Source organism: Mytilus edulis, chromosome 9 (genome assembly GCF_963676685.1).
Source record: "Mytilus edulis chromosome 9, xbMytEdul2.2, whole genome shotgun sequence".
Taxonomy (NCBI): domain Eukaryota; kingdom Metazoa; phylum Mollusca; class Bivalvia; order Mytilida; family Mytilidae; genus Mytilus; species Mytilus edulis.
This window is the reverse complement of record NC_092352.1, coordinates 72,077,163-72,100,974: the sequence shown is the minus strand read 5'-3', so window position 1 is coordinate 72,100,974 and position 23,812 is coordinate 72,077,163. Positions and strand designations below refer to the sequence as shown.

The 23,812-nt window shown below is 31.3% G+C and overlaps 1 protein-coding gene across 1 annotated transcript; it reads left to right on the top strand.

Moving 5' to 3' along the window:
• The first annotated feature begins 345 nt into the window (after positions 1-345).
• On the top strand, positions 346-10,429 carry LOC139488976 (uncharacterized). Its single transcript, XM_071274973.1, has 11 exons — positions 346-413; positions 577-711; positions 1,623-1,732; positions 2,208-2,328; positions 3,882-4,022; positions 5,290-5,487; positions 6,033-6,188; positions 6,839-6,943; positions 7,460-7,510; positions 8,830-8,908; positions 10,214-10,429. Exons 1-11 carry the CDS (start codon positions 347-349, stop codon positions 10,392-10,394), a joined length of 1,344 nt encoding a protein of 447 aa, XP_071131074.1. The 5' UTR covers position 346; the 3' UTR covers positions 10,395-10,429.
• The last annotated feature ends 13,383 nt before the right edge of the window (positions 10,430-23,812 follow it).

The window sequence follows — 23,812 nt, the reverse complement described above, 5'->3', positions numbered from 1 at the left end:
TTTTTGTGATTTTACTTTCTTCATTATTGGGTCTGCTTGTTTTTAATGACGCTCAAATACATCAATCACCCCAAAAAGTGGAGAGAAAACAAGGTGTATCATATGTTCACCGCAAAAAAACACTATAAAATAACAAAAGAATACAAACAAAAACACACAAAAAATAAACAACACATGCTCCATATAGCTAGAACTTGCACATGCTTACAATGTTTTATCAGTAGAGTATTTTTCATTTCGCTAAGAATTATATGTCTATTGTATGAATGCAAATCAATTTAAACGTATAAAATTCAAATTATTGTTTCCGCATTCAAATTGATCATTTATAAATACAGATATCAAAATGGTGGGAAATATAGTGTTAGTCTTCATCAATTATTCGTTTTTGGCTGCTTGTTTGATTTCTGGAGGTATGCGTATAGTTCAGCATCATTTTCAGTGTATTCTAATGCTGCATTTTGTAAATCAGATCATTGAGAACCACTTCCTTTTTTTGAAATTACTGTTAATCATACAAAATTGAGAACTAGAATGGATGTTTTTAAACAGGTTTTTTTAACATTTATATTGTAGATTACCTTACATGGATCGAGAGCGCCTCCAGATGCATTCTTGCAGATCAACAGGAGATTCTAACAGAGAATGTTTCATACGATACATCATGGATAGGAGGCTATCATTTAACAACTCCGTGGGTGTCGTATCTAGGTATTTAATATCAAAATCATTAGATATACCAATATCGTTATCATGTATTATTGTTCTTATGTTCCAACTTTAACACAATGCATAAATTGTATCCCGATGTACTATTACTCATTCTGTGATCATCTGAAATATATTTTAACATGTTCAATGAATAATGAGAGTAGAGGATTCTCTTATGATCTTTACCAAATATACCCTTAATAACACAGTATTTACAAACAATAAATTCAAAGAAGTGGGTCCGGTAAGGGCCGGTTTTGGCCTCAAATTTCAAGTTCATCTGACGAAAGATTTTGGACACTTTTTAAACACTTAAATGTCTATTTCAATGGATTCAATTTTTTTTTGTGAAAGATTTTAACTGATTCACTCATTACAAACGCTCTGATTCAAGCTTAAATATGAAAAATCTATCAAATATGCCAAAAACTGTCACTTTTCATATGGTTTTTGTCAAAAATGAAAGTGGCCGCATCCGTGTTCATCTTTGACCTTTATATATGTTATGTATTATCATAAAACACAACTTACATTCCAATATCAAGAATGAACACGATTGCGTCTACTTTCATTTACGACGGAAACCGTCTAAAAATTAACTAAAATGCTGAAATTGTGAAGATTTCAGTAATTTAGCCTGACTTAATGATGCAAGGACCCGATAAATGTGCATTGTAATGCCAAAATAAGCCCATATTTATGTAGCAAGGGCATAATACCTTCCAAAAAATAACTAAAAAGTTACATTTAAACAATTTTGTAAAACTACCATATTTTGGGGCCAAAAAGGAATCTTACTGAACCTACTCCTTTAAATTAGACGGACGGGAACACATCAATACAAGTATATAGTACGTTGTATATTTGTTTTTTTGAAACGTCTATGCATTAAAAAAGTTCTTGAATTATAGGTTGTTTCTTCAAAATCAAGAAATTAAATGACGTTTCTGAGCTTCATCCAAAGAGTTCTCCGGCAGAATGTCGTTTCGACTGTCAAGCATACAATTATTTCGCATTAGAGGTAATCAGCATGTTTTTATATCGACTAGTTCTATCACAATATTTATTCAATAATATCGAATAAAAAAAAAAGATGAAACAAAGTCATGTGTGTTTTCAAATGACAAATTGGGAATGATTTTATAAATATTACCGATGTCTTGGCTTAAGAAGGAACAGTTAAAACCCTTCTGGGCATGAACTGTTCCCAAGTATATATTTGTGTTAGTGTTGCCCGGTAAGAAGTAAATGTTGTTCTATACAATGTAAATAACTCATGTATTTAAAGTCTAGATACAAAATCCTGAATACAGTTGATAAACTCAAACCAAATGTAAATCGTAAAATATCATTTGTCTCCATCTCCACTTATTTGCAAGACCTTGAACACAGAGTACAATTTGTTATGGTATTTAAACCATCACCTTTTGTCAATTAAAGATAAATTCTAATGACTTATTTATTACAACAAAATGATAAAAATGCAGATTTTGTAGGATGAGCATTGCCGATGCCTTAACTCAAGAAATAGTCTACAAACGACTGATCCACAAAATTGCAGATCTGGAAAAACTAAAAAATACTTTCAAGTCTATAAATCTACAAAAATAAAGAAAGGTAAATTATGCTTATAATCATATTAATTGAGAGCGTTTGTATCACACAGCAATGGCACATTATTAAGATGTTGCTAACCCTATTTTCTCAATATAACAAGTTTCTGCGCAATATTGCAAGTAGCAAATAGAATAAAACAAATCTTATTAGTATAATACAAATTTTTATTGGGAATATCCTGTATAGATTTATACTGAGCAGAGGAGCAGCGAATTTAAAACATTTAAATTTGTCAATCACACGGCGTACTGCATATAAAAAAAGCAAAATCACAAAAATACTAAACTCCGAGGAAAATATAAAACGGACACTCCCTACTCAAATGACAAAATCAAAAGTTCAAACACATCGAACGAATGGACAACAACTGTTCTATTCGTGAGTTTGGTATAGGCTTTTTCTTGAGTAGAACATGGTGGAATTTTATAGCTAGATAAACCTCTAACTTGTTTGAAAGTCGCACAAAATTCAACCAAACTGCCGACAATGTGTGAACAAACCAAAAACGACCCAACCGGTCACTAACGTTTTCAAAACATTTTAAATCAAAAAGTTAAAAAGATGATTATAAATTGACAACTCCAAGTCTTTTATGCTAAAAGCAATGCACTATTGAAAAAGTGAAATAACAAAAATTCCAAAATCCATGTAACACTTATAACGGAAAGTACCTTATCAAATACTAAAATCGAAAGTTCAAACACATAAAAAAAAACTGTCAGTGTCTTATGTTTGGTACAGACATTTCCTTATGTAGATCATTATGGTTCAATCCTAGTTTTATTGCTAGCTAAATTTCCCACTTGTATAACATCGCACTACAATATGAAGTACAATAAAAATGCTTATTAATTGAAAGCTAAGTATCAGTATATGTTTAAATATCATTTCACTTGTTTAAAAATTGAAAGAAAAGATTAATGTAATCTGCCAAAAAAGAAACACAACCTTACAACATGTACAACAAACAAAAACTATTTGTGTACTTTGTTTTCAAACTACCCAAGTGAAAATAAGTAATACATGCCTGGAGCTGGCATGTCAGTTAACTGCTAGTAGTCTGTTGTTATTTATGTATTATTGTCATTTTATTTATTTTCTTTTGTTACATCTTTTGATATCAGACTCGGACTTCTCTTGAACTGAATTTTAATGTGCGTATTGTTATTCTTTTACTTTTCTACATTGGCTAGAGGTATAGGGGGAGGGTTGAGATCTCATAAACATGTTTAACCCCGCCGCAATTTTGCGCCTGTCCCAAGTCAGGAGCCTCTGGCCTTTGTTAGTCTTGTATGATTTTAAATTTTAGTTTCTTGTGTATAATTCGGAGTTTAGTATGACGTCCATTATCACTGTACTATTATGCATATTTTAGGGGCCAGCTGAAGGACACCTACGGGTGCGGGAATTCTCGCTACATTGAAGACCCATTGGTTGCCTTCGGCTGTTGTTTGCTCTATGGTCGGGTGGTTGTCGCTTTGACATATTCACCATTTCCTTTCTCAATTTTACTTCAACACAACCTATATCAATGATATTTTTTAAACTTTCAGATTTACAGAAACCAAGACATTTCAATGATCAAAGATTCCTATGTTCCATTATAAAATTTAACGCAAAGGCGAATAAAATATTTCTCAAAGCTGAGCAATGTGACAATAAGTACTTCGTCGTATGTCAAACATCAGAAAAAGGTATGCTAAAGTTTCTGTTATAATTAAGCTATTCTGGTTATTAAATATAACTCCAGTATGTCGTGATGTTATTCTTGCTAAGATACTACAAAGAGATTGTTGCTGCAAGATATACATTGTTGAACAAACATTCAGAACAGATGCGTTCACTATGTGAATATTTCACATTTGTAACGATATTTCACAGAGTAAATAGTGTTGCCTACACAGAAGCTATGTTAAATCTAAATCCTAAACGGTAAAATATCTTGAGCGAAATTGTACTGCTACTAGTCCATGTGACACTACTTCTCAACTTTGTTTACATTACCGACAATAAATAACTTTGCTTTTCTGTATCGATTGTTTGCACATTGACGAATAAATCCCATAATGTTTAAGAAAGTATGGATACTTTTGATATATATGGTGTTTTTAACAAAAGAGGATAAGGATACCAAATTAAAGTTGATTGATTGTTGTTTGCTTAAGTATAGTTATCTATTATGTCTGTTTATTTGTTCACGCATCGTTGTCAATTTATGGAAATTTGATGCGACTGTCATACAAGTAAGAGGTTTAGCTAGTTTTAAAACCAGGTTAAATTCACCATTTCCTACATAAGAACATGTCTGTATCAAGTTATGAATATGACAGTTGTTATCCATTCGTGTAATGTGTTTGAACTTTGGATTTAGCAATTTGATTAGGGACTTTCCGTTTTATATTTTCCTCGGAGTTTAGTATGTTTGTGATTTTCCTTTTTTCTTAAGATTGGTCAATGGGCTGAATTTTGAAATTTTTTACTGTCCTTACCAGCATATGTTCGACAGAATTATACATCTTTTATGTTAACAGGTCACCTATAAATCACACAGATAGTTGGTGTAAAGATTTTTAATGTGTTTACATCGTGGCCCTGAACCTACAAAATAATCAAGTTTATGACATCATTCCGAAGTGACCTTGTTATATATTTATAAATTCGATACTGGAAAAAGGATCCACGTTTCAAATTCATCCTTAAGTTCAGAGATGATCATATTTCTACTTCAAATTAAACACTTATTTTTACTGATTCAGAGTAAAAAACTTTAAGTTTACTGATATATATTTTTAACAAATGAACTTATGCCTTCTTTAACATTTTGAATTCTTGTTTGACGTTCTATATCGCAAACCTTTGGATTTCAACAAACGCCATTTCCCTAAATAAGAGGAGATTCTGAAATTTTATAATTGTACTGTAATTTGAGGCTTTTAAAAAAGATGATATTTTTCTTTTCAGAATTCAGTGTGATAGACGACAGAAACTATACATTTGCAGAGGCACAGCAAAAATGTAAAATGATTGACTATTACTCTGTAAAAGATGACCCAAGTCTTAAAAATTTTACTATTGAAGAAAAAACATTTTGGACAAATATTCGCAGATTTTCTACGCAAAGATGGGTTGATAACACCACCGACATTGATGCGCTGAAAGGTATAGAGAATATATCACTTTAATCGTGTTTAATCTGATTTAGAAAGAAGTGCCACTAGCTTTCTATTGTTTTGTTAAAACATATCCTCATTATCAATAATTGTTTATATCGAAAATATTCGATTTAAGCAACGTATTATTAACGCAGTAGTACGCGAAAGAAATCAAACGACACATATACTGAAATAAATTGACACAACACTAGTAGAATTAAAACATCAAAACATTTAATGACTATTCCAAAAATAAAATTGACAAGACAAATTTTTAAAGGGGTATTTCAAAATTGATTTACCATAAAATTATTTGCGAATGCTGAGAGAATGCTTAGAAAGTTTACTGTATTTGCCAAGGTTTTATGTAAAAATATCTTTTTCCAAATAAAAAATTTCCATTCAGGGAAACACTTTTTTTCAATTCTAGTTATATAATTTTAAACAAATAAGTATCGGTTATATAAATATAGCTTTCTTTAAGATATTGTCCGTATGTATCAATCAATGATGACTACATGCAAATATATTATCCTGTTATTTCTACATCAGATACTATGAAAAGCCTTAGATATCAGAGATGTTTATCCGCATCACAGAAGATTGGATACCCACCTGCTGTAAGACCAATACCTTGTAACAACATTATACCGTTCCGATGTTCTCCTGAGGATAGACGTGTAAACACAGCTGACTCATTGAATTCGGGTAAGAATACAACTACTTGCGATCTCGCAACATGCAATAGTCCCATTTTCGTGTGTTTGTGGTTATACAATAAGAGTTGATATTATATATCACTATCGTTTTTGATGGAATCACTTGCCCACTATAAACGCATTTGAATTGTTATAATTGGTATGTCATACTCGTATGTATGTGCCTTCATTGAATTGAATGTAACTGTGCTCTGTCGGAAAACATACCTTGTGTCATGCGAGTATGATCAATTTCCAGTTTCAAGTAATAAGATAAAATCGTAAACAAGATGTCGCCCAGATATAAACTGTTGCTTTTTCTATATTAGCATAGGCAACATTTTTGCGAAAGTCAAAAGTATTTTGTTTTTATTTCAAATTAGGTCTGCTCTAGAGGGACCATTAAAACAAAACATGATAAATAATGTTCATAACACAGTTTGTTTCTCCATATCCAGCAAAACATGATAAATAATGTTCATAACACAGTTTGTTTCTCCATATCCAGAAAAAATATAACTTTTAAAAATTTGTAGCTGATCGATGCATACCATGACGATATCAATGCACCCAGTCTGATTATATTTATAGTAAAAATAATTTCTCGTATATATTCTTTTATTTTTCAATTGATGTATGATATCTGAACATCGAATGCAGCATCAAATAGTTCTAATACTACAGACATCAACACAAATTGGCATAAATGGGATAATGAGTATATTGATAGAACAAGGATAACTGACGTTTTCGTCACCATCATTGGTAAGACTATATGAGCAACAAATATTACCGCTATTGTACTGTAGGGGATCCCTTATGAACGAACGCGCATGAAAGCCATTCACTTGGGAATTTTACCAGAAGCATTAACATCATACTGTTTGCGATTTGAATTTTACACTAATACATTTCAATTGTATTGTGTTTATGATATCTATTGGATATTTCAAAGGCAAAAAGATATCTTGGTGAAATATTTCAAAATTCTTCTTTTTTCTTCTTCTTAAAATTAAGTTTTATTAACGTATTTACATTTTTTAATAGAAACATCAAATACCGGTACCTTATCCCGGCCACGTTAACATTAGAATAAACATTTAATATGGTTAATTTTGTTAGTACACAGACCTTCATTAATCCGGATATAATTCATGTCTTCGCCTGAATGATTTATAAATAAACATAACCATCTTCTTATTATGATTATAAGAAACGAGTTCAACTTCCATTGTCGCATCTGTGGTAAAAACAATTCTAGATATAAATCTTTATTTGTAGGTAGAGATAATATCTCAAAAAACACAGAGCAGACAACAGAGGATTCAAAAGGTATTTTAAATATAGGTGTAAAACCACCATTGATTTTCCTCTATTAGTCTTTGTTAAATTTGCACTTTTCAAAAAAATGTGCAGAATTTATCTTTGTTTCAAATAAAGAAATACTTGGCATGAGTAAAGTTTTATCCTGTCCAGGGGTTGAAGTCATAAAACTTTACTCAGTGCTCGGAGCACAAAAATCATGCTCGAAACACAAAATCCAGTATTTTGATTGGTTGATTCTTGAGTCTGAGTACAAAAATCGTGCTCGAAAGTTTTATGACCGCAAGGCCAGTACAATAGAAAAAAATTCACATAACATTTCATTGCATATAAGAAAATAAGCATCATTGGAAGTTAACCAATCAAATGTCTCCCCTTAATTTATCTGTATGCAAGGTTTAGTCACCATGTAACCTCAAGATTACAAAATTTTCTATAGAAATCCCAAATAAAAAATAATGGTGTTTTGAAATACCCAAGACATATGTTTATGACACAGAAATAGTTTTACTGAAAATGTAGGATTAATTACCTACAACTGTCAAATTCATGGGAATATTTTTTTAGACCTACTTTCGTATACAACCGGATGTGACGTACCATGATTTGGTGGTATTACACCTATAAATTAATTCTGATAGTTGTGTCAATTCAATATATTTGAATCATAGATAACAGAACTATCGTCTTATTGTGATCATAAGAGACGAGTACAACTTACATTTTACTGATTCATTCTATAATTATCGCATCTGTGGTAAAAGAATTTCTAGATATACATCTTTATTTGAAAGTACAGATAATGTCTCAAAAAATACAGAGCAGACAACAGAGGATTCAAAAGGTATACATCAATATATATCCATATATATCTTCTTATTATGATTATAAGAGACGAGTACAATCGGATCCATACGATTATATCTATAACAGTATGTAAGTACATTATATATATTTGAACTAATGACATCTCATTTACACGTTTTGGCAACTTAATTTAATCAAATTTCCCAAATTCGTCTTTTTTCTATTTTAATTCGACGATTTTCGGTTTTGGTTGATTGATTAATTCATTTTGTGGTGGCTTGACGTCCAGTGTGTCTGTTTTGAAACTGCAAACTATATAAACAAACCATCTGAGACGTAGCGTATTGAATATACATTAATTCTGGTAGTTGTGTCGATTCAATATATTTGTATCATATTGATCCAATTATAAATTTGAAAGAAAACCCCTTCATCTTTTTTATTGTTAAATACCTACAGATATAGCTATTCAATGTATATGATAAATCAACGACATAGAGAATACTTTCTATCTCATTCAGATAGTATGTATGCTGGAACAGCAGTGGCACTGACAATATTGCCGATATCAGTGATAGTTATAGTTGTGTATATCAGAAGGTAAGAACGCCGTTGTTGCTTTCAATGTTTTAAAAATAAGTTGGCTGTTTTGTTCAGTTGTATTGTTTGTTAATAGTTCATTTTGGTTATGCATCTAACTTAGTTTTTTTTAAAAAGGCGATGATAAATGTAGATTAAAAAAAAATTACACTAGTTAGATACATTTGTATTTCAATGTTTTTTTCGTTGCAAATATAGAAAAACGTGCACTTTACATCATTATGTTGAGTTTTTTTTTACTTCAGTTAATTACATTTTACGATGTGGCAATATAATTCAATTGAACCAGATAAAGGGCAATGGCTACAAAATGTTCGAGATATAAAAAAAAACCAATGGAAAGATTTTTTTTTTTACATTAATCATTAATAAAAGTGTTATAATGAAATAATAATTCGCTTGTAGCAGCTAACTTGGTTAAATTTTGTCAAAATAAGGTTAACAAAAATGATGACGATTAATCACTTGCAAGTTTGAATAATTCGATTACCGAATGTTCTTGGAATATACATGTAAGTTAAAAGTTTGTAATAACATACACAAATATACTATGCAGTTCAATATAACTTATCTTGCGACAAAGAAAAGTGCACGTATTTGAACTTCATGTTAAACTTGCTAACTTATTGAAATGCATGACCACTTAATCTGTTCCAAGGATAATTTCTAATTTCAAATTAGATTTTAATACAGTTTGAATGTACGTACTTTCAAAATCTGAAACTAGATGAACCAGTTATAAACAGCATGAAGCATTGTATACATTGATCAATATAAACTTTTAAAATGAATAAAAAGAGAGGCGAAAGATGCATACGAGACATTCAAAAACATTAAACCGGAATAAAAACTGACAACGTCATGGATAAAAGGAAAAACGACCAACAAACAAGGAACAGGACACAAAACACAACATAGAAAACTAAAGATCAAACAACACAAATCCCAAGAAAACTCGGAGGATCTCAATTGATATGGGTGGGTGAGCAGACCCTGTTACAACCATGGAGCCCGTGGTGTTGCTAATGTAGTACGTATACACTCCCGCTGATAAGTTAATTAGGTATATGTTATTGGAGAAAAGAACGTGATTGAAACATATCCGTCGCCATCTGTAACATGTGTAAAAGGGATATTTAATAATAGTCAACCAACTCGTGGTGACAATTTATGAAAGGATGAATAATAAACAATTGAAAATATAAAACATCTGTTTAAAATATTGGAAGCGAACTTTTGAAGTTGCAGTTTTTTCTTTTATATTTTTTATGACTCTATACATCAAATAAAAAGTTTAAATTGTAGACACAGAATTAAAGTTGTAGTCACGGAACCTGCAGCTATTGGCAACTCTGATAATGAATATGAAAATGTGCTAGAAAATGTCAATACAGACTATCATACGTTAAATCTGGACCTTGTTGGAGAGACAAATGATTATTCTACCCTTCAACCAAATGTTCCAGATTATATTGAAATTCGCTGACAATCGATAAAGAAGAAATAACATCTTATAAAAAAGAATAGTCAATAAATTGTGTTTTTTGTTGTTGTTTTTTTTTAATTCAGTACAATCAACAATGTGAAAAAATCTCTCAACAAGTGATGTCGATATTTTAAAGCCGGCATAATTTCATCCATGTCCATGTCACCAGATTAAATCCATTAGTTTGATTTTATTTACTTCTTTCATTATCTAAAATATTTAGTTTTCATTTACTAGTAGCAGTTTGATTTGATGATGTCCCATACAAGGATAAAAAGACAGGATTGAGGTAACATAACCGTGGTCATACAATGCAAATATTGCCTATAAATAAGGCAACAGTAGTATACCGTTGTTCAAAACTCGCAAATCAATGGAAAAAAACAAAATCGGGGTAACAAACTAAAACTGAGGGAAACGCATTAAATATAAGAAGAGAACAACGACACAACATTAAAATGTAACACAGAAACAGACTAAGCATTAGACAAAATCCGAAAAGAAAAACAAATATAACATCAAAACCAAATACATGAATTTGGGATAGAAAAGTAACGGTCTACTTTTGGTGTTTTCTGCCCTTTGGTCTAATTGTTGCCCCTTTGATACAAATGTACCTTCCCCATTTCAGTTATCAGTTTTATCTACTGGTGATATTCCATGCCAATTGCTACTTGTGTATGTGATTCTAAAAATTGTTATAGTTTGACTTTTTTATGTTTTCAAATATAAATGATTTTCTCATCAAGGCAGCATCTGATTAATTCTTTTTTTAAATATACTGTTAGTACGACACAGGTATGAAAACCACATTTCAGAGATATGGGGCGAAACACAAATGTGATAACTATTTGTTTTCTGTACATTATGTATATATTTTGAATTCAAACATTTTTATTGGATTACATTATACATGAGAGAAAGCGAAAGATACTAAAGGGACAGTCAAACTCATAACTCGAGAATAAACTGACAATGCCAAAACTAAAACTGAAAACATAATAAAAAACATCGGTAATATGTGTCATTTATATTCAACTGAACTTGAAATTAAAGATACTACCGACACAGAGAAATCTGCTTCATATTTAGAACTTTTTCTCAAAATGACTACTTCTGGTAGGTTAAATACCAAAATTTATGACAAACGCGATGATTATAATTTCCTTTAGTCAATTTTCCATTTCTGCGTAGCAACATCCCAGCGGCGACAGCATATGAAGTATATGTGTCTCAATTGATACGTTACTCTAGAGCTAGCTCAAAGGACGTTGATTTTTTTTAACGAGGAATACTCATTTCTCAAAAGTTGCTAAGACAGGGCTATGAATCAATCAAATTAAGATCATCACTCAAGAAATTTTACGGTCGCCGTCATGAGCTGATTGGTCATTATGACAAAAGAGTGTCAGAAATCATATCTGATATTCTTCCTCAGTCATAATTACCTTCCATCACTACCGAACTGAACAAAGAAATAACACGACGGGTGCCGTATACGGTGCAGGAAATGCTTACCCTTCCGGAGCACCTGATTTCACTCCCGGTTTTTAGTGGAGTTCGTGTTGTTTCTTATATTATTTATAACTGTTGATGTAAATGTCCTTTGGTTTTATGAGTCTTTGTTTACTCCTGTTGTTTTGATTTGTGTGATAGTTTTGTTTTGTATCGAATTGTGAGGACCTGCATTGTCTAGGTTTTAAAATTATATATGGTTTCCCATGGTTAATGGAAACGTCACAGATTGCAATTAAAAACGTTTTGATTTATATAAACACACACCTGAAATCATGATATTCTAAGAGGAAACTACAAAAGTCTCTTGTAGAGAGTTGACTCATTGGCAATCATACCACATCTTCTTTTTATTAAAAGTTGTGGATCATGGATTCTCTATATGACCACAATAAAAAAAGATAATATGTAATAACATGTTTTTAACGAGAAAAACTTATGTACATAACAACTTTCAGCTATTTGTCATTTCCTCAGATAACAATTATATTAAAATAAAAAATGGCACAGTAAGAATAAAACAAGGAATGTTAATTTCGTATGAGAAATTTTCAAGATCCGTGTATATTTTACAACATGATGACACTTTGATAACTGTCGGTGAAATCTGGATAACTTTAGGTAATTTAACAATCTAATAATAAAATTGAGAATGGAAATGGGGAATGTGTCAAAGAGACAACAACCCGACCAAATAAAAAAACAACAGCAGAGGGTCACCAATAGGTCTTCAATGTAGCGAGAAATTCCCGCACCCGGCGGCGTCCCTCAGCTGGCCCCTAAACAAATATATACTAGTCCAGTGATAATGAACGACATACTAATTTCCAAATTGTACACAAGAAACTAAAATTAAAATAATACAAGACTAACAAAGGCCATCCTGACTTGGGACAGGCGCAAAAATGCGGCGGGGTTAAACATGTTTGTGATATCTCAACCCTCCCCCTATACCTCTAACCAATGTAGAAAAGTAAGTCTATCAAATCTGAATACTCATGTTCCTGTTCATAGAGGGAAATTCGTAAGTTTATCATGGTACAATTGTATTTCTCTAATTTTTGTGCTTTTTTACGTTTCTTGGGCGGTTTGAGAAAACTATTTCTCTTCACTAGTGAAATATTGGTCTCGGCAAATGATTAGTTGAAAATTGATTATGACGTCTACGTTTCTTGATTTCTTCTCAAATTTCATATTTTGACTGCATGAAAAAAGCGATTATGATGTCGCATATAAAGAACACAACTTTCTGAAAAACTTTTAAAAGAAGGGAAAAATCATTACAGAAACAGATTCTTATACTATAACTCGTGTATAACGTTATTACTGTACTCTCAAAGTTAAATTTAAATGATATAAAAAGCTCGGCAAGCCTTGCGCTTGAAATAATAAGATTTACCTGTCTCGAGTGGAGAAATATCGAAACATACTTGTTGCAGTGTAGGAATCTATACATCTGAAGTACGCCTCCAAGTGCGAGATTTTCTCGCTGTATTGAAGACCCATTGGTGGCCTTCAGCTGTTGTTATAATGTCTCTTTGACATATTTCCCATTTCCATTTTCAGTTTTATTTCTATATTAAAAAAAATTGAATACATTTATGAATAAAAAAAAGTTATTACATTATGATGCAATCCGACAGGGGAAATAGAACAATTCTTTTCCATACTTCTATTACCTTAAACGTTTCTTTGACAGAACCATAGCGTGTTTTCTTACAAAAACAAACAAAACACACATTTTTTGGTGATTTAATACTTGAAAATATAACATACAATTAAAGTATACATGCAGTTTAAACGAAAACAATGAAATTGAAGGATCATGCAAGAGGTAAACACAATTAACATGTGAAGTACAAAAAAAGTATTCAGATGACTACTACATTTAGTAGTACATATCTTATGAACTATTTAGAGGAAAATTCCTATAGAAAATATACACTATAATTTAACACAGAAAACACAAACTTAAGACGTTTTTTTATTAGGTTTCAACTGAATATTATTGCTTTCTAAGTGGATAATTCCCTCTCAATTTTCTTTTTAATTAAGTACCTTAAGATATTAAAAAACGAAAAGGTCACGTATAGTCACAAATGCTTTGTCTTAGAATTGAAAAGAGCATGGAACTATCTCTACTCAGGCATTGAATTAAAAGTTTCCATTCAGACCAAACGTATCTGAGAAATTTATGTTATTAACTTCCGTAAAGCAACACAAACGCCATCGATTTTTATAAATTGGAAACTTAAAAAGAAATTGTTTGACATAGAAAAGCATAATAAAATCTTACTATTCTTTGTGAGCAAAAAATATACAAATGTTAGTCTATACAAATTAGTGCGTTTAGTGTGCTGATTGTTAAATTGTAAATTTAAAGTTTTTCTACAAATAGTTACCTTTAGTACTTGAATAATTGTTGTTTTGCTCGGTAGCCTTAAGTCTTCACGAACTTTAAGAGCGGATGTTAAATTAAAAAAAAACACATTGAGTATATATTTCCGTGTATTTTTTTTCAATTTTTAAATCCATATCGAATGCAAAATATTTTGAAACTATGTTTTTTTCACGTATTTTTTTCTGTTTTAAATATGTATTCAGTAACAGGTTAAGAAGATTACTAAAAACCCTCACATATGTTGTCATCAGCTAGATACGAAAATGACATAAATATGTCTCAATGCAATAACAAATGAAGTAGAAATTGGTTGCCGAAAAGTATATGTGTATGCAGGCACATTGGCAATAATCAAACATTGGAATTGTTTGTTTGTTGGCGTTAAACGCGTTAAACGTAATCAATGCACAGCACCCTTTGCGATATCATGACGTCTATTTTGGTCTGATGTATTCCTAGAAAATATACAATCGAACTCCCGTAGACATGATTGTTATCGTTTTAAGAGATGAATTGAGTCAAAGATACCCTTCTTATTAGTATCACTCAGTATGTAAGTGAATACCAATCATAGGATTTAGGATAATGTCCTCTTAGACATATCATTACCTTGAGAGACTTAAAATCATAATCAGAGTGTCATCCATAAATATTATTGATGTTATATCATACAACATGTATATAATATAGAAAGATGTGGTATGAGTGCCAGTGAGACAACTCACCATCCAAGTCATAATTTATAAAAGTAAACCATTATAATTCAAGGTTCGGTCTTCAACACGGAGTCCTCGCTCACAACGAACAGCAAGCTATAAAGGACCCAAAAAGGACTAGTGTAATAAAGAAAAGGTTAAAAAGATTAAAAAAAGTACAAAATTGAGGACCAAAATTCCTAATACGTACAGCTAGGGTAATCTATTCCTGAGGTAGAAAAACCTTAGTATTCAAAATATTCGAAGTCAATTCATAATTCGGAACATATCAATGATATTTCTTGTCAACACCGCGGAATAAAACTCCACACGCATACAGTGTAACTATCATATCAGGAACCATGCGAATACGTATGGACACCGTGTGATATTTCTTGTGTAAACAATAATACATAGTTACAGTCGTATCAACTAGTATGGGTGTCTATCATCTGTCGCGATTGAATCAATCATTGAGGTACCAACTGTCATCCATTTATCCATGACACCGTATCTACTGGCATTTACAGAACTACAGTGGTTGTAATAACTGTCACAGATATACTCATGACCGCTGTATTAAGCATGGTAAGAATCAAATACTGTGAAAGTACTATAATTCGTGGGTATCAATTTTCGTGGTTTGAGCAAAATTTATATGTTCGTGTTTTTTTTTTTTAATTCGTGGATTTTTGTTTTCTACAATAAATATATTGAAAAATTGAAGCCATTATAAATGAAGATATTTAAAATTGTCTGGATTGACGGAAACTTAAAAGTAAACCTTTATATTGTTGACCACTGTAAATCGTAGTGATCACAATAATTAACCTGAGATAGAGTAATCAACAGATTAAAGACTATCTAAAGTGTTAATAAGGCCATAAACATGTCACCTAAAGAAAACAGTTACTTAAACAAATGCTATAAACTTCCTTTGAATTGTAAAATTAATTCTTATAAAAAGCAAGCCCAGCATGAAATTATTATTTCCCATACATACGAGAATTATTAGGATATAGATGAACACTTTACCATAGTGTATCATTACCGGAAATCAAACATTCATGGATCAAAATTAATTTTTTATGAAAATTAAAAGATCAAAAGTTGTACAGTTTAGGTTTTTAAAGATTTAAAAATTATGTATAATCTTGCCTGCAGTTGAAGTTCATAGTGCATTTGCCCTGTGACTACTCTTACAGTTGTCTCAGATTTTGAATATTCTATATATTCTCTGAATCAAATCGCCAGGTAGTCAAACCTTAATATGACGATCTTCCCATGACTTGATTCGAACAATGACTAATTTTTTTTCGTTGGACACTTAAATTCGTGGATAAAGTCATCCACGAAAACCACGAAAATTAGTTCCCCACAGTAATAAGCCGTAACTTTTTTATCAAACGTCGGTTAAATCAATGTATGTTCCCATGAACGTAACATCCGTTTCTATGCACATATCAATACTGTCGTATCAACTGTTGCATGTATGCACAACCTTCTCACGTGTTATCCATGCATTAATAATTGGTATACCATTTTTTCATGCATTTACCCATAACTGCCTTTAAAACTGTTATGCATATATCGGTAACTGTCTCATTAATTGTCAACACGTACACTCTTACTCTCCACAAACTCCTGAATATCCTCCATTACCGCATACCATCTGTTTTGTATATAATAAAATTAACGGTACCAATTTTCCAGCACCAGATGTGCATTTCGACAATACATGTCTCTTCAGTGATGCTCGTGGCCAAAATATTTGAAATCCAAAGCTGATATAAAAGATAAAGAGCTATAATCCAAAAGGTTCAAAAAGTATAGCCAAATCCTTGACAGGAATCAGAACTTTGCATGAGGGGATACATTCCTTCATTTTAAATAATTTCTAACATTTTGTAACAGCAAATTTTAATAGCACAAAAAAATTCGTATTTTCATGCCAGTACCGAGGTACTGGCTACTAGGCTAGTGATACCCTCGGGGACTAACAGTCCACCAGCAGAGGCATCGACCCAGTGATATTAATAAAATTAATGGTACCAATTTTCCTGCACCAGATGCGTATTTCGACAATACATGTCTCTTCAGTGATGCTCGTGGCCAAAATATTTGAAATCCAAAGCTTATATAAAAGATGAAGAGCTATAATCCAAAAGGTTAAAAAAGTATAGCCAAATCCTTTACAGGAATCAGAGCTTTGCATGAGGGAGATACATTCCTTCATTTTTAATAATTTATAACATTTTGTAACAGCAAATTTTAATAACACAAAAAAATCCGTATTTTCATGCCAGTACCGAGGTTTGTAGTAGTTGTAGTAATAAAATTAACGGTACAATATAATCAATGCGCCAAAAAATAGAGATATTATACAAATATAGCCTTTGTATGAGGTCGATACAAGGATATATTGACCTGAAAGAAGTATATTGACTGAGGACGAAGTCCGAGGTCGATATACTTCTTTGGGTCGATATATCCTGTATTGACCTCATACAAAGGCTATATTTGTTATATTATTAATTTCCGACCATGTTTGTATCAAAATCATCATTTAGGTTTGTTGAAAATTTATATATATTACATTGTCTCTTGACAATAACAACATATTAGTTGTTATTTCATTTACTTTTTTTTGGACATCTTGTGTATTTGAAGATTTTTTTTCGTCAAATAATCGATCACAGATATCATTTGTTTCAAAACGTTAAACAATATCCTGAAATTCATTATATGACGTCACAAAGTATATCGGTTATTAGATATTCTAAAAATAACCGTGCAATATGCTTTTTGCCGGTCAATATGCCTTTTGCTATCCGCCGTTTTCTCTCTACCTTCGAAAATATAGTTTAACATGTGACTATCCGTAAACGAATCAAATTTGTTAAAATATACGAATTAATAATATTCAAGTATAATATGTCATTAAACGATATATGTTTACTGATATCGGACAATTTCAAGCAAGTGGCTGAGATGAACCGTGTACTGATTTAAAGAGAAAGAAACCATAAACAATAAAGTTGTTAAAACTGTAGAGCTATGAAACAATGGTCAACTAAAGTTGTAACGTAATCCGTGAAATTTCCATATGGATGATTTCATCTTCACCACTTGGAATTCTGGGTTCAATATATAGTTTCCTTGTGAACAACAACATTCCATCATATAAATCACAGTAGGAATCGCCAGCCTTTGAATTTTGCACCAACTGGTAGATACAAATGTATATTCACCGTGTGTACATGATGCAGACGCTGCAGGAGTGTTGCTACATAAAACTGTAAAGATGGAAATCTCACAATGAGAATCTTAAATTATATCTTTTTTTTTTTACTTTCAAATGACGCTCAATTTATGGTGTCCATATTATAATTTACTCGATACAATGTGCTTAAGATGTAATATGTAACGCTGTATCATCTTTCTAAGTGTAGCATACTTGAAACTTGGTGTTCTGACAACATGAATAATATGATAATATAAAAGGTTTGGTACCAGTTTTAAGTAAAAAATGATTTCGTTATAAAAATTTACGCCACTTCTTAGAATACTAATATAATCTGTCAGATATAACTAACAACCAATTACTCAGTATGTTGTAGCTGCTGGCGACATATCAAACACGAAAACGAATCATGAGTAATAGGACAATACAACATAATAATAATAATAATCAACAGTATTACTATGTTAATGTCGTGATTGAGTTATTGAAACTTAATACATGTATGTGTTTACAAAAAGGAACAGACAAAATAAGTGTGTTTGTATAATTGATGACAATTGTTTCCCTTTATTTGCTATTGTTTAATTTTCACTTCAATTCCTATGATAAGAATACATATTATAGTTATACTGCCTTTCGAATAAAGTAAGGTTGTAATTAGTTATCAAAGGTACCAGGATTATAGTTTAGTACGCCAGACGCGCGTTTCGTATACATAAAACTAATCAGTGACGCGTGTATCAAAATATTTATAAAGCCAAACAAGTACAAGGTTGAAGAGCATTCAGGATCCAAAAGTCCTGTAAACCTGTGTAAAAATTGTTTATTAAGAATAACACATGATAAATTGAAATTGTTCTAGCTGTAAAAAAGAAGATGTGATACAATTGCTGATGTGAAAACTCTTCTCAAGAGAAATATGACACGGAAGTTGCTATAGGTTGCCGTAAATCATTCGGTTATGAGCGATTTTGTGTTTTCGGCCTAAATGTTTTTTCTTTCCGATTTCGCGTTTCGGTTTTGCTTTTTTGCGTGTTTGCCCTATAGAAACAGTTGAAGTCCCTCGAAAGAGGAAAAGAAGACTAACGCGATAAATATCATTTTGATTTCGTGGTTGCAAGATGTTGTACACCTATCGTCGTGCGAGTCTTTAAGTGTTTCAGAAACATATGCCAAACTAGGATTTTGTAGCATTTGCATTGCATTCTAAAAAATAACAATAAAGAACAAATCGGTAATTAATAAGAGTTTCTCTGTTGGCTTCAAGGGCAAGGGTGAACTTATTATTCAAATTAGATTTGAGTTAACAGACAGTACGCTGTTTGTCTTACAGGACCATATCTTCATGTATTTCTATATCACAAAAAACGAATACATTTATGAATAAATAAGTGCATATAATGATACAGTACTACTGGAAAAATAAAACAATTAGCTTCAAGACTTATATACTTCAGACGTTTATTTAATAGTCCCATTACGTATTTCCTTCCAAAATAATTGGCAGTTCAAAATGCTCCTAAATCCACAAGGAATATTTTCAACTTTTTTGCTGTTTTTTTTTTTAAACTTTTTCTGATTGAAAGCATTCAAGTGTCACATACACATGGAACATTAATATTTTTTAAAAGAAAGCAATGAAATGGTGAGACAGGAATACTTAATAAATTTTTTTCTGTAGTGTTAACTCATCTCATACAAGGTGTAAATACAATTCGAACAATACGAAAGATATCATGTACTCAGATGTCTACTATCTCAATTAGTGTATCTTTGGGGCCTATAAAAGCTTTGAGGAAAATCCCTATAAAAATTTAAAAGTACATTATTACTGGATGCACAATGCACATGTTTCAACCAGTTCTGTTCTGTTTTTGTTTAATTGATTAATTGTCGAGTGATTGAATAAACTTTTTTTAATAAAAAAACGTTAAGGTTTTTTTAGTAGATAATTTCTATCAATTGCTTTTTATTAAGTGCCTTCAAAGCACTAAAGATGGTCGCGAAACGATAGGAACACAAAAATATTACAAAATCTTACTATTCTCTGAAATGAAAAGTATTTCTATTTAAGTGCTTGAATAATTGTTGTTTTGTTCTTTATCTCACATCTTGGTGAACACCCTTCCCAATCTCTTTCAGAGAGGATGTTACACTGAAAATGACACATTTTGTTTATATATTTCCGTGTAATTATTTTATCATTCTAGCATCCATATTGCATTCATGATATTATACAAATATGTATCTTGATGTATATGTTCTTTTTGGATTTATATATTCAATAAAAGGTATGGTAGGTTCCTAAGATAATATGCTAGTAAACATAATAGCTCAAACTGCTAGATTTCAGGCACAAAGGCTAATATGTTTACATATATCAATACCATAAAATATTGAGTGACAATAGGATGCCGGAAAGTATGTGTGCAAACATGTACAAACACAAACAAATAGAATTTGAAATTGTATTACTATGAATAATCATACATTTATCTTATATAAAATGGATGTTTTATGATTAAAGTTTTTCATGGAAAGTGCAACCTGTTGATCTAAATTTGTTGTACCTTAGTCTTGTATATTTGACCTTATATGATTTGAAACAAACAATCTTATTCCATTTGATAGATATGTCACCGATCGATTTGTTTATCATAAGTTCCCAGCTGTTAATCCCGTAGCACTTCATTTATTAGGTGCTTATGCTACTGATGTACGTTCGGATATTCATTTTACAATCCTATTTTAACTTTCAGTAGTGAATGAATAGCAATTTTATAGTCCAAGTGTTACCAGCGTCAATTTTCTGATTGACGGTTCAATAATGATGTTAATCTCATGTGTTTGACATTCAAATTCTAAATTAACGGCGGTCACTTTGAGTTCTGTTCTACATATTTTGTTGAAAAAAAAAGAAACAAATCAAGTTAAGCGTAGAAGAGGGTATATAGAAAACTAAAATAGACAAAAATTCCATGTTTACAATTTTGTCTGATAACTTTTTGTCCTGATATCAAACATATGGAACCTTCCGCGATTTGTATTTTAATATGGCAGCTGTGGACAAGTGAATTGTAGATTTGAAAAGAAAAAAAATGTATGAAGATTGCAGTATAATTCATGTAATTACTTTTTATTGCATTATTGCGAAACTGAATAAATTACATAACTTTTTATCCTACAGACGTAGCTGATATTGTTACAATACATTCTTTTTCAAAAACAGGGACTACATTCAAGGTCACAAATGAGCAGAGCGTTTGGAATCCGCAGTTTGATTGTGGAACAGGTTACGAAATTGCTGGTAAAAATGCCTTTAGCAACTGTCAACCGGAAACGTGCAAGAAGATAAATCTAGATATAGATGATAAAAGAATTAAGATCAACGACACATATTGGTTAAATGGATATATGTTGACGTCACCAATCATGGACTATCTTGGTAATGTTCGATACATTCGTTAAAATTAGCATACATAATATTTCAAAACGTATATGACCTATAGATGTTAAACATGTTTTTAACTTCAAATCATTTTCCATTGACGTTACTTTTTTAATGCCCTCACAATAGGAAATTGTAACCAATGAATAACTGAGATCAAACGAACCACACATTGATTAATTTTTTTTTATACAATGGGTGCAGAAAGGGACAAATTGACGAAAAGTTAGAGAAACATATATAATGGTGTTGATTTGACAGTGCATGTAGATTGTTGCATGGAAAATGCAATCATTTTAAAAAAATTACAATATTAGATATAGAATTTGAAAAGTTCCGAGTGATTTGGACTTGGTTATTCTTGAGAGAATTAAGATCGTGTGACGACCTTTAGACTTATATTTTTTATATGCTGCTGTGCTGTTGTGCTGTAGAATTTTATCATACAATTTTCATTTATTAAGTTGTATACAAATGTTAAACAGTACATTATATCATTTATAGTTATGATATTCCATAACATTGTGTATGTAATTGGCAGTTTTTGTCATCTTCCTTTTTGTGTTATGTTCTGTGATGTAATAATGATCATTTACTTTCAATATAATATTCACTTTCTTCTTATTAAAACTTAAATATACATTATCTTTAATTCATTTCGTCTATTTCGTGTAATTATCTATTTTGCTAAAAAATATATCACAAAAATACTGATCTCTGAGGAAAATTCAAAACGGAAAATCCCTAATCAAATGTCAAAATCAAAAGCTAAAACACATCAAACGAAAGGGTAAGAACTGTCATATTCCCGACTTTGAACAGGGTTTTTCTAAAATAGAATATGGGGGAAATTAAATGGTTTTAACTTTACATACAAACTATTTTACAGGTTGTTTCGAAATGAGGTCAACTGATATTGCAACAAACAGAACTACAATTCCTAATAATGACGTTCTTATGTGTTCTCGCTTCTGTAAAGGACGTGGATTCAACACGGACACTGTTATTCTATTAAAGGTATGCATAGTTTTTAACCATTATAGGGTAGTACTATAATTATTGTTATAAAAACCTGATTACTATTTCTATGACTAAAGTTACCAAGTAAATAGAAGTATACCAGCATGCTCTGAACATGATTATTGTGACAAACAGTATGCATTTGGAAATCATGATTAGCAAGGCATGAACCCTTAACCCAAAGGCATAAATCATAGAACCAGAAATATCTTTCACACAAAAAACAGATTTATTATTTGATTGATATAACAAAACTGCTCCAAGATAGACGATGTAAATACATTTTAAAACTTTTCGTTGGGGGACATTCACCTTAATATAACCATGAACGACAATATACGCCAACTCATAGCAAATCCTTAGTTAGAAGTTGACATTAACATTATGTAGCGACGCAACGCCAAACGTTTTACCTTATTACCTATTTGAAAACCTTAGTTGAAATTTGTTTATTCACATGATACACATCAAAAGATTAAGACTACTTGAAAAAAATATTCGGATCCCGTTGTCACAAACAAATATTAGACAGAGTATGAAATGTTTGTCTGTTTGGTCCCCATAGAAACAGAAACAAATGGAGTATTAAAATAATAAATAGCAGGACATTCACACAAAGGTTGTTCGGAAATAAAAGCCTATCTGCTATAAAGACATATCCTGCGACATAAATGGATCTACCATGTGATTTTTACGTGATGGTTAGACTAGAATGATAAATGTTGTTCTGCTTTTTTAAGTTGTAAACTCTGTCCTACCTTTTTCAAACGTTATCCTATCTCCCAAATGTTATTGTTCATTAAGAAAGACGCATGCTATTGCTTGCCATATAGGACCTTGATTGCACAGACAAAACGGAGTGACAGCAGTATGAATGAGAACCTGAATCTCAGATGTTCAGAGCAATGTCAAGGAGACAAAGCAGATCAATGTGGTGGCAGCAATTACTTGTCTGTGTATAACATTATAGAAAACAAAATCAAAGGTAATATGTTCAATCCCTATTCAATCTGACAGTACTTGTAACATTAAATGTTATGTGTAATAGGAACCTGACTGATCGGTGAATGATTGCTGATCGAGTATCGATGACCC